Raw genomic sequence first — 12,598 nt, 5'->3', positions numbered from 1 at the left:
ACCAGAACAGCCAGTTGACAAGTCGACCAGACATGATGACCTCGCCTAACTTCCTTCTAAAAGCTCAGAAGAAAACAAAAAGTTCCCCGAGCGGATGAAAATAGCTGCAAAAATAAATACGATAGCTTGCTACAGGTTAAATGGGCTCTAATAGGGCTTCAGAAGATATTAAATGTTTTAAACAGAAAGGAGGTTAAAAATAGAGAGCAAATGTAAATAACCTGGGGATTTTTTTTTCCTCCAAGTTATTTTCGGGCTGAAAATTGCAGGTGGAGGAAGATGAGTAAGGATACTTAAAACCAATCTTTCCCTTGATCTTGTCTCAGAACCATCTTCAACTAGAGCTCTTGGAAAACAGCTGCTGGTCCAGATTTTTGGGGGTGAAGGGTCTGAATAGGTGTCTTTGAGGTTTGGTGGCTGAGCTTGGGCCAACCTCAGGCAAACCCATGAAGGAGCCCATTTCCCCCTCGCTGCTGGTTTCTGCTCCTATTTCTTCCCTTATTTTTCCCACCCCCAAGGTATGTGGAACAGATTCCAGGAGGGGAGGGTGGTCTTTGTGATCCCTGTTCCTCTGTGGGATCCGTTTCCCTTGAGTGTGGCGGGACCTATGACTTGCTTCTAACCAGCAGAGTATGACAAAGGAGGTGGGGTGTCTCTCCTTGCTGCCTGACAAAATATCGGGTGACTATATATCAAGGAGCCAAGGCAGCACCAGGAGGACTCCAGCTGGCAGCCAGTAGGAAGCCAGGTCCCTAAGTCCCACAGCCACCAGGAAACAGGTTCTCCCAGCACCCTGAGGGAACTTGGAAGTAGATTCTTCCCCATTTGAGCCTCCAGATGAGCATGCAGCCCTGCCCACACCTTGATGGTGGTGGCATTGTGGAACCCTGAGCAGAGGACACAGTGATGCTAAGCTTGGATGCCCAACCCATGGAAATTGTGAGAGAATAAATGGGTGTTGTTTAAGCCAGTGTGTGGTAATTTCTTACTCAACAATACGTGGCTGTGATGGGCTGAATTGTGTTCCCCCAACAAATTCTTATTGTTGAAGTCCTAACCTCTGGTACCTGTGATGTGATTGTATTTGGAGACTGGGTCTTTAAAGATGTTATTAAATTAAAGTGAGACTCCTAGAGTGGGCTTTAATTCAATGTGACTGGTGTTCTTTTCAAAGAGATTAGGACACAGATACACATGGAGGGACAACCATGTGAGGACACAGGGGGAAGACGGTGTCCACAAGCCAAGGAGAGAGGCCTCAGGAGACACCAGCCCTGCTGCACCTGGAGCTCAGACTTCCAGCTCCAGACCTGTGGGAGAACAAATTCCTACTGTTTAAGCCCCCCAGTCTGTGTTGCTTTGTTATGGAAACCTTAGCCAACTATACAGTAACTAATACACAAAGGCTTATGTTTATTTATTTAGGGCCTATCCTTTCTATCCATTGATTGAATCCATCCCTTGCTATCCATCTCCCACCCATCTATTACCATCCTCCTTGTTATCAAAATAATATGCAAAGATTTATAGCTTTCTCAGTCACTGAGAACCTCAGAGGAGAGAGAAAAATGGCGGCACTGGGTTTGCTCCTCTTCCCGTCAATTTCCACGGTGCTTAAGCACTGCTCCTATCAGCAAGGGCAGAGGACCAGGAGGCAGGAGAGGGAATGGCCAGTGTCTATGTCGGGGTTTGCTTAGGGGCCCCCAAATGCAATCAAGGTGGCATATCCCACATCACAGAGATGGTCAGTGGATGCCCCCAAAGTTGTGGAGGCCAGCAGTTGAAAGAGAAGGGTTGGCTTCGAGACCCCTGGGGAGGGGGCGCCAGTGGGAGAGGATGACATGAAGACAGATGGCAGAGCTGATTCCAGGACCAGCGGCATGGAGCGGGGAGCTTGGAGTGGCTTTCCCGGGGCGCCAGACTGACACCGACAAGGGCCTCTGTGCATTTGGCGCTGCTCTCTAGAGAGGCGTTGGTTTTCCCCAGAACAAAAAGTACACGCTCTGCAAACAAGCTTGCAGAACAAATGTGTTTTGTGGTGACACAGTACAACTGGAAGGAACCTGTTTGATGTTCTTCCAACCTTGACTGGTGGCAGTCTGTGTCAGCTCTATCAAGCTGCTTTTTGTTGCAAAATATTTGGATGCCAAAAAGAATTGGTGACTTTCATAAGTCAGGGTCTAAGGTTCTGAGGTTATTTAGTCTGGGGTCACAAGCACCAATTTTGAAGCGAGACACCCTGGCTCAGAATTGCGAGTCCAGCAGGCCCAGCTATGGGAATGTACACAAGTTACTCGAGCGCTTGTCCTCCTGATCCTGCCTCTGAAAAGAGGGGCCAGCGTTGCCTCCCTCACAGGGCAAATCTGAGGGCAAGATAATTTCTGTATTCAGCAGCACAGTGCTGTGGATTGAATGTCCCCCCTAACACTCATTGAAGCTCGATCCCCACTGCAACAGTGTAAAGAGGGTGGGAAATGTTGGCAGTGTTGAAAGGCAGGGACTTTAAGAGGTGACTAGATCGTGAAACTGTTTCCTCGTGAATGGATTAATCCACTCATAAAGTAATGGGCTGTCATGGGCATGGACTGGTGGCTTTACAAGGAAAGCGTGTGAAAGCAATCTGGCCGCCCTTGCCACGTGATTGCCTGTGTCGCTTCCTTGCCACGTGATTGCCTGTGTCGCCATGGACTCTGCAGAGAGTTCCCACCCAGAAGCAGGCCCTCACCAGATGTGCCCCCCCCCCCGCCATGGACTTCCCAGCCTCCAAAACTGTAAAAATTACCCAGTTTCTGGTGTTCTCTTATCAGCAACAGGAAATAGACTAGTATACACAGTAACTGCTCAACAAGTCAAAGCTATGATGACTCCACTGAAAGACTATCTCGAATCATTAGTACAGATGGGAGCAGACACACCATTAATTATATGACTTTGCCAACTTCATGCAAAATACAAAACAAGGCAACTGCAAAAAAAAATTAGAGGGTAGAGACCTGAGAATTATTTAGGGTTTGATTGCCTCAAAACACAGGACATTAGGCAAGGGCAGTGAATCTGCAGCTTGAACACCATCAGACCCTCTGGGAGGGCTGGGAACCCAACAACTGGGCCCCAGCCCTTGAGTTTCTGATTCAGCAGGTCAGAGCGAGAGCCAAGAATCTGCATTTCTAACAAGTTCCCAGTGGATTTGGGTGCTAGTCTGAGGATCATCTCTTAGAATCTCTATGCGGTGGAAAATTGCTATTGCAGTATTATTAACAGCGCATGCATTTAGCCAACACTTGCAGACTGCAGGCATGCATTTGGTTAAGTGCTCAGGAGAACCCAAAACACTGAAGATGTGATTCCTGCCCTGCAAAAGCATGAAGCCTGGGGAAGGACGCAAGCCAACCTTACACGAGACTAATGAGTGTTGTCGCAGGGTCATGCAGAGAGGGTTGGGGGAGCCCAGAGCAGGGAGCCTGCCCTCCCTGGGGGATGGATGAGGTGCTGCTGCACCTTATAGACCTCAGGAAGTGGAGGGTGCCTGCCAGAAGTCTGGGGATGGACTCAGGCAAGTGAAGAACTTAGCAAGAACATTTTCACCATTAGAATAAACATCCCCCTGATTAGGCTGAAAAGGGACATTAAAAGCTTTCTTCCAGGACACTGTCTGATTTCTCTTTGGCTAACCCCCTCTTCACTGAAGTCATGTGAAAAATTGCCAGGGGGGTACAACTCATTTGTTCTTTTCATCCTAGCAATTAAAAAATATTTTAAAATAAAAATATATAAAAATGGTGACAGACTGAGGATGTTTGTCTCTTGGTGGATTGATGAGATAGTTAATTTTATCTGTCAACTAGACTGAGCCATGGGATGCCCAGACATTTGGTCAAACAGTATTCTGGGTGTGTCCTGGAGGATGTTTTTGGATGAGATTAACATTGGAATTGTAGACTGAGTAAAGCAGACCGCCTGCCCGGTGTGGGTGGGCCTCGTCTGATCAGTTGAGGGGTTGACTAGCACAACAAGGCTGAGAAAGAGGGAGCTCCTGCCGCCTGACTGCTTGAGCTGATGCCGGTCCTTTCCTGCCTTCTGGATTGAAGCAAAACATCAGCAGCTGGACGGCTTTCAGACTGGAACTCACACCATCGGCTCTCTGGGGTCTCCAGCATGCCAACTGCAGTTCTGGTGATTTCTCAGCCTCCATAATCATGTCAGCCAATTCCTTATGATAAATAATAAATCGTGTGTGTGTGTGTGTGTGTGTGTGTGTGTGTGTAATCTTCTGTCAGTTCTGTTTCTCTGGAGAATCCTAATACAATTGGTTTTCTGCTGCTGTGTCACAAATTACCACAAACTTGGAAGCTCGAACAACACACATGTATTATCTTACAGTTTCCCTCAGTCAGGAATCTGGGCCCAGGCCTGCGGGGTCCTCTGTTCGGGGTCTCATCAGGATGAATCCAGTTGTCAGCTGGGTCTGAGTTCTCACCCAAGGCTTGGGGTTCTTTTTCAAGCTCACTGGATTTTGGCAGGACTCAGTTCCTTGCTGTTGTAGGACGGAGGCCCGTCAGCTCCTAGACTGTTCGTTCTTGCAGGCAGTTCACAGCACGGCTGTTTGCTGAGGCCGCAGGAGAGCCTCTCTGTTTTTAAAGGGCTCACCTGATTAGATCGGGCCCACCCAGGATAATCGCCCTTTTGGTAGCCCCAAAGTCAGCTGATCAGTCTCCCAATCATGGGAATAGTGTCCTATTGTATTCACCAGTCCTGCCCACGCTTAAGAGGAGGGGATTACACAGAACATGTCCACCAGGGGCGAGAATCTTGGCGCCATCTTAGAGTTCCTGCTACCATGCTCACTTCCTCCAGACCTCCTCCCACCACTCTGTCTTCTCCTCCATGTCGCACCCTCTGCACCCCTCCCCCAGCAGTGTTATTAAATTGATACAGGGCCACCTAGACTAGAAGGTGGAGGGAGAGGTGGGTTAATTATGCTCACCCCTGAGCCCCTAACCGAAGTCTCAATGGGTGGATACTGGGCTTCTCTGGATGAGTCTTGGGAACTCCAAACTTCGTGGCTCCTACAATGCTGGCACTGGACATCTGTCTGCCAGCTGGGCTCTGCTAACTCCGCTTCTCCATCTTCCTGGGACCCCCAATCAATGACTGGATCCATGCTGGGTTCTCTGTGACCTTGTCTGTCAGGGACAGGCTTGCCTCTGGCCTCCAGGGACTGGGACGCAGCCCAAAGATGGGTCTTCTTCTTTAAGATGGGTATCTCTATACCTGGCTGCTTGCTTGTACTTCTGGCAAGAACTACTTTCAACTGTCAGGCTGTACATACTCGGGGGATGCCCACCTACTTGTGCCATGTTGAGTTCTTGCTCTACTGCCCACCTTACCCTAATGCTGCAAGTTCCCTAGAATTACTGCCTTTTGTCCACCCAGAGGCACCTACACCTGGGTCTTTCTCGAGCATCTCCCGTCCCTCCTGCTTTAGTGGTTCTCACGGTGTGTTCCCAGGATCAGCAGCATCAGCAGTATCTGGGAAAATATTAGAAATGCAGGTTATTAGGCCCCACCCCAGACCGCCTACATCAGGATTTCTAGTGGCGGCGCCCACTGTCTGTGTTTGCACAAGCCCACCAGGTGATTCCGATGCACACTGGAGTGTGACAACCACTGCTTTAGATCAGCCTTCTCAACCTGGGCTGTGCGTTGAAAGTACTCAAGAGCTTTTAAAAATCCCAAAGCCCAGGCCACACCCCAGGACAGTGAATCAAATCGACTTTGCGGGGGGTGGGGGGGACCCCAGCTACACTTGTTTCTACAGCTCAGAATGTGCCACTGGGTTCTGACACTTCTCATCCCAAGAGCAGCCCCTGCCTCTCCCGTCTCTGGGTGGGTGCAGCGCAGGCGCCACAGGATGAAATGGCCTCACAGATCATTGCTCCCGAGTCCCTCTATCCTCTGGGACTGGGGATCTTTCTCCATCCTCTCTCAGGAATTACACATCCCTGTGTCTGCCTGCCTGGAATGTGCTTCCAGGCCCCTGCTTGCCTGGATCAACCTATTTGATGTCACCTCTGGGATTATGTCCCCAGCAAAGCTATCCCTTCCCTGCGAGCTGGCCCGAGTCCTCCTATTTAGGACTCCACTTTTCCTGTGTAGGCATCTAAATGGGTAAAATGTTAGAAAATCAAATTCATCAGTAAGATTTCATTTCTAAAGATGAACAAAGATGAGGTTAGACCTCCACCAAGACAAATGAGAAAACCATTTCTTGCCTCGGTCCAGCATAAACTAGCAGAGAATTGAGCAAGGTGACGAGGATATGACCTTGCCTGGCAAAGGCCCAAATGATCCTCCTCGCCCTCCCCCCATAGTTCACATCTTCATCACATCTCTTGGGGGCAGTCACATGCACAAGTGTAAACTCGCTGGTGCATATTCGTTAAAGTGTGCACTCCTGGTATCTGCAGAGACTGCAGCGGGGGGAAGGGTTCCTGACTTAAAGGAACTTAATCACACCCCGAGCAATAGAGCAGCTCCTGCAATTGCGGATTCCTCTCGGGGAGACTGCAGCCTGTCAGCATGGCTCACGAGTTTGTGAACAGCAAAATCCATCAGGGGAAGGTGGTCGTGTTCATCAAGCCCACCTGCCCCTACTGTAAAAAGACCCAAGAGATCCTCAGTCAGTTGCCCTTCAAACAAGGGGTTCTGGAATTTGTCGATATCACAGCCACCGACGACGTAAATGAGATTCAAGATTATTTGCTACAGCTCACAGGAGCAAGAACGGTGCCTCGAGTCTTTATTGGCAAAAATTGCATAGGTGGGTGCAGTGATCTAATAACTATGCAACAGAGTGGGGAACTGGTGACGCGTCTAAAGCAGATTGGAGCTCTGCAGTAATCACAGAGTTGGCCCCATGCTGATGTCCCCCCTTGTGAGCAGGATGGCATTGCAAATGATGACAGCACTTCCTGGTGGATGGAATTTTGGGCAAAAACAGCTTTTTTCTTCTTTTGGCTCAGTATTACAAAGTGGATCAACTTGCCCTTAACTATGGGGCCAAGAAGGTTGAAGGACCATTTTGGTTTTTTCCTGGATTGGCCCTTTGGGTTCCAGAAGACCATGACAAGTTCTGGCTTAGGATTTACTCACTGACCCAAAAGAGGTTCTTCCTCTCTGCATGTTTCTTCCTTACTGTTTGTTCTCCACGTGCCAGCATGCCTCTACCTCTAAGCCAGTGTTTCTCAAACATGTTTATCCAGGTCCCCCTTGGGGATGATTCTGTGAGGGTACTTCAAAAAGTTCATGAAAAGATTCTTAACTTTTTGCTACTGTCCATCAGCTGATGTTATTGTGCTGAGCTTGACTTTATGAAATTTGTATTATGAAATCAATGCGTATTTTGAATTTTTTTTCTCCTACCACACACATCTCCCCACCCCAACTTATCCCACCTTGAGAATCACTGCTCTGAATCAGCATTCTCGATCTTGCCACCTGACAGATCTCACACGAAATGTTCAGTAATTCCCTGAAGGGTATGAGGACCCAATCTGAGAAACTGCATGAAAAGTTAAGCACAATTGGTCTTTATTTGGTGCCAGTGGATCAGAGGCACAAGTGCAGATGCCATGATCATGTAGCAACACTCTTAAGAATGCCATCCAGGTAATCCTGAACAAGTGTATATTAATTTGATTTATATTACCAGCAGAATTAAAACAATGTAAAACATTATTGTAGAAAACTTGCAGCCCCTTCCCCCATGAGTATGTCTGTGAAAGGAGCCAAATTTGAGAAACACTGTCCTGTATGACACTTTTTATCCCCCCACACTTTGAAAACTTAAAAATCCCTTGCTGTGGAGTTTAAAGATCTTTTCTAGAATTAACTTTTCTAAGAGAAGTTAGTTAAATTTCTTCTGTGGGCTATGTGAAAACAGTTGTTTTCTAATGAAGTACTTACAGGGAACTCAGTGATTTTTGTCCCATTCTACTACCCATGTTATGAAGACCTTAAGGAATGGTATTAATGCGAAATACATTAACAAAATACTTCATGTTTGTCTCTGCCATTAAATAAAGATACATGCTGCTGTCAAAAAAAAAAAAAAAAAGGAACTTAAGAGGGGTTGGGGAATGTCCTCAGCCTTGTGGGACAGGCCTCCTGGGGGGCAGCACTGGAACAGGCAGGCACCATTGCTCTGTCCTCTCCCTCGGGCCAAGTCCCAGCTGGTGCGGCTTCTATGGCGGTGGGGGGGGAGCCTCTGCAGCAGGGGGCCACATTGGGGCTGCTTGAGAGTGCATCTCAGGGTGCCTCTGAGTCCCTCACGTGATCCCTTGTAGTTTCCCCTTTCCTCTTAGCACTGGAGTAGGGAATCCAGTGACAAGCCCAGCTGGGAGGTGAACTCTAGGGTTAGAACGATGCCATCTCTGCTTGGAGCCCTCTCCCCCTGCCTTCCCTTCATTCAGCTTGTGGTGTTTGCCTCGTCCACACAGCATGAGGTCTCTTGTCCTCAGCCCCACATGCAAATAAATCTCCCTGTGTTTCTGCCACCCTGCTCTCTCACGGTGGAGGTGACCCACATCCACCCTCAGCCCTGCTGTGTGCCTGGAGGCTGGTCCCTGCAGACGCGTCATTTGGCGCATCTAGTGAGCTCTTGCTCCTGCAGCAAACATCTAGTGCCTGCTCATAATGCACGCAGGCCGTGCGTCAGCGTGGCTTTGCTGAGTTCTCCGGGGCCAGACTGGGCTCAGCTCCTCACGCTCTTCCTGTTCCTGGAGCCAGATCCTATCTGATGTCTTCTCTTCTCAAGGCCAGAGGCCAAGAGCAGACGCTCAAGCAAATGCCAACCACACCAGCACGCTCAAAGCTCCTGCTCAGATGGGGTGTTTGTCACACTGGCTTGCAGGCCAGTGGCCAGAACAAGTCATATGATGAATCTCAAGGTCAAAGGGACAGAGAAGTACACTGCCTGCAGGAGCGCATGCCGCCAGCTGGGGCTGTGGGGGAGGGGCTGCGGGGAATGGCTAATTGGAAACCAACAGTGCAATCTTGCATACCCAGCTCCTTGCCCTCAGCTGCCAGTGGGTTCCCTCAACCCCAGCACTTTTCTCTGTAAATAGTTCATTCACTGCACGCTCTGCAAGTCACCCCTCTGTGTAGGCCATCTGTCTCCTGCAGGGACCCTGCCTGACACACCACCACTGAAGACCACCTGAGTGCTCGGTGGGATCTGCCTACTACCTTGACACTTAATTCAAAGGCTGTATTTATGCAGCTAACATTTTATTTTGGCAAGAGTTCCACTTCACTCTAATGAAGTATTTCCCTAACGAACATGAGTGCGTACAGAAATTAGATCTTTCACTGTGGAGAGCTCTGGTTTGTACTGTAAGTGCACTTAGAGTTTTAGTGTTATTGATGATCTTTGGTCTCAGTTATAACTTTTATGACAATTTCCAGTTCAGTTTCAGGTGCAATTTAATAACTTAGTCGAGTTATTTTAATATCTAAGAAGAGAGAGAAACTGCAGATGGAAATTTATGTTATTAAGTTAGATCAATTTCTTGAAAGTAATCCAAGGTCAAATATGTGGAGCAAGCTTATAGTATCCCTCAGGTAAAGGTGGTAGTAAAACTTATCGACTTCACGGAGGCGTATTAATATGTAATGCATAACACTCATATTAAAATCCATTAATGTGGTGATTTTCCTACGTGTTCAATACATGAGACAGGATAGAAAAAGAAATCACCACGAAGATCTATTTTGTAATAAGTGTTTTTTAAACAGGTTTATTGAGCTAGCCATTGACATACAATAAACTGTGCATATGGACAGTTACAATTTGATAAGTTTTAGCCTTGTGTATACACCTGTGAAGCCAAGCTCTGTGAGTTCCCCACGGCTGCTGAAACACAAACCTAGTGGCTTCGAACAGCACGATTGTTCCTTCTTACAGTTCTACAGGTCAGAAGTCTGAAATGAGCCTCGGAAGGCTAAAATCAAGTTATCAGCAGGTCTGGTTCCTCCTGGAGGCTCTAGGAGAGAATCCATTTCCTTGCCTTTTCCAGCCTCCGGAGGCCACCTGCATTCGTTGGTTCGTGGACCCTTCCTCTGTCTCCAAAGCCAGCAGCGTTGCATGTCTCTGACCTTCTTTCACAGTCTCAGCTCCCTCTGACACCGAACTCTTCTGCCTCCCTCATTTGCTTTTAAGGACTCTATCATGACATCCAACCCACCCAGATAATCCAGGACATTTTTGATATTTTAAGGTGATCTGACTAGCAACCATAATTCTGTCTGCAGCCTTAATTCCTCTTTGCCATGTAAAGTGACCTATTCACACGTTCTGGGGATTAGGATATGGACATCTTTGATGGGGGATGCATAATTCTGTCTGCCACTGTACACATCACCACCAAACCTTTCCTCATGCCCCTTGAAATCCCTCCTCCAGCTTTTCTTCATTCTCCTATTTCTGAGTAACCACCGATCTGCTTCCTGTCACATTTGCTTGAGTTTATATAAATGGAGTATTCTTTTTGTCTGGCTGCTTTCTTTTACTCAGTGTGATAATTTTGAGATTCATCCACGCTGTGACATGTATCAATCACATGTTCCTTTTTATTGCTGAGTAACATTCCATTGTATGTTATACCAGTTTATTTGCCCATTCATCTGTTGAAGGACATTTGGGTTGTTTGTAGCTTTGCAGTTTTTGGCTGTTATGCATAAAACTGCTATGAGCATTTGTGCACATGTTTTTGGACGGGGCTATGTTTTCATTTTTCTTGGATAAGTACAACTGGAATGGTGGGGTGCTATTGTAGGAATATGTTTAACTTTTTAAGAAACAAACTTTATAAACAAAAAAACCCAACGAAGTGGTTGTACCATTTCACATTCCCACCGGCTGTGCATGAGCATTCCAGTTCCTCCATTTCCTCACCAACACTCAGTGAGGTTGTTTATTTACTTATTTATTTATTATTTTAATTGATCAATATACAATGTAGTTGGTTTTTGTGTCCCTTTACTAATTCCTCATTTCCTCCTCCCTTCCTCACCATCAACCTCATATCTATTCACTTATCTTAACAAATTCAAGGAAGGTTGGTTTTTTAAAGTTTAGCCACACTAGACACCTTCTTAAAGATCAGGGCCTGAGACTTAGCAACTGTGCGATTTTAGACAAGTCAGTTAGCTACATGGGATCTCACTTTGACTATAAAATGGGAATAATAAGATTTTTCTTCTTCTCATAAAACTGACTTGATTACCTGAGGATCAAAGAACAAACGTAAGTGAAAGTTCTTATTATCTTCAAAGTACTTGTAAATTTGAGCTATTTTTATGGAGTCCTATTTTTATCTCTGATTCTTTTTTTTTTTTTGGCATCTGGCCAATACTTGACCTTGATGTTACAATACTACACTCTAATCAACTGAGCTAACTGGCCAACCTGAGTCCTATTTTTATTCCTGTTCATGTTAATATCACAGTTATTGGTGAGCTGTATGATCACTGACTGAATGTTATCTCCTACAAAATGGGACTCTTTGTGGAACTTATTTTCACATCTAAGCCAAATAGGAGCTTTGCTAGTGCTGTCCTCACGATGAGAGAGGGAAAACGTCAGTCGTGGAGCTCAGATCACACCACCGGGGTGTATCCGTGGGCCATAGATGTGTGTGGACAATGCAGCTCTTCAGAAGGGCTCGTTCCCTTCTTTACCGAGACTCGCAAGAGAATTGCTGTGTTTCACATGCACCTAAGGTGGAGGAATGATTATACGTCTTGCTTAATGAAACTTTCAGAAGTTTTGCTAAATATAAATGCGAAAATTAAAGAGCCACCTGGGTTAACAAGAGTCGCTAACAGCACAGCTGACATTCATTCTACACCACGTTAAGTCATCTGCTCACTTCTCCCGTTTGCTTCAGGTTGGGCCTGTCGTTCCCTCTGGCCCAGGAAGAAAGGCTTTTAGATCCTATCTCCCTTTTAGCTTCCCTTCTCCTACCGCAAGATTCAACATAAACTTCAGAGAGTGGGTGTGAGGGAGAGACAGAAGCTTTACTAGAATTCACATCCGAAAGAGGAGAGGATGGACCCTGAAATTCCATGACACCAGATCCCAAGAGACCAACACCTTCTCCTAGTCATAATAAAATTCCACGGCCAGGTTACGGTCTGAGGCCTGGAGAAGTTTTCTGTTACTGAGATTCATTCCGTCATTCGATTTTTAAGACAGTTATTCTCCAGGTATAGTTTGAGATGCCAAAGGCATAGAGCCGAAGAGAATAAGTAGCAAGTCTCAGAGTTTAGAGCAGGTTTGTTCCCATTTGGGGCTGGATGAGTCTTTGTGGTGTGGTAGGGACCGTCCGGGTGCAGAGCAGCATCGCAATAGGTGCCAGTAGATTCCAGTTGTAATGGTCAGTAATGTGTCCATACAATGTCCTCTGGGGGGCAACATTGCCCTGGGGTGAGACCCACTGGTCTAGGGGGTTGTTGATTGCTGTGGAATTGGATTTTGAAAAGATGGTCTTACTTTTCTGTGACTCTGTCTTTGCATTAGCCTGCAGGATTGAGAGGA

At 46.8% G+C, this 12,598-nt stretch overlaps 1 protein-coding gene across 1 annotated transcript; it reads left to right on the top strand.

Annotated features, from left to right (window-relative positions):
* The first annotated feature begins 6,525 nt into the window (after positions 1 to 6,525).
* Positions 6,526 to 7,394, top strand: LOC134368938 (glutaredoxin-1). The gene has a single exon (XM_063085175.1). It carries the CDS (start codon positions 6,580 to 6,582, stop codon positions 6,898 to 6,900), a length of 321 nt encoding a protein of 106 aa, XP_062941245.1. The 5' UTR covers positions 6,526 to 6,579; the 3' UTR covers positions 6,901 to 7,394.
* Positions 7,395 to 12,598: the final 5,204 nt, after the last annotated feature.

This window comes from Cynocephalus volans, chromosome Y (genome assembly GCF_027409185.1).
Source record: "Cynocephalus volans isolate mCynVol1 chromosome Y, mCynVol1.pri, whole genome shotgun sequence".
Taxonomy (NCBI): domain Eukaryota; kingdom Metazoa; phylum Chordata; class Mammalia; order Dermoptera; family Cynocephalidae; genus Cynocephalus; species Cynocephalus volans.
Note: the sequence above shows the minus strand (reverse complement) of the source record. Positions and strands in the feature narration are given on the sequence as shown.

Excerpts from the sequence above, each read along its gene's own strand:
- LOC134368938 (XM_063085175.1), top strand. The coding sequence starts at position 6,580 with ATGGCTCACGAGTTTGTGAACAGCAAAATCCATCAGGGGAAGGTGGTC.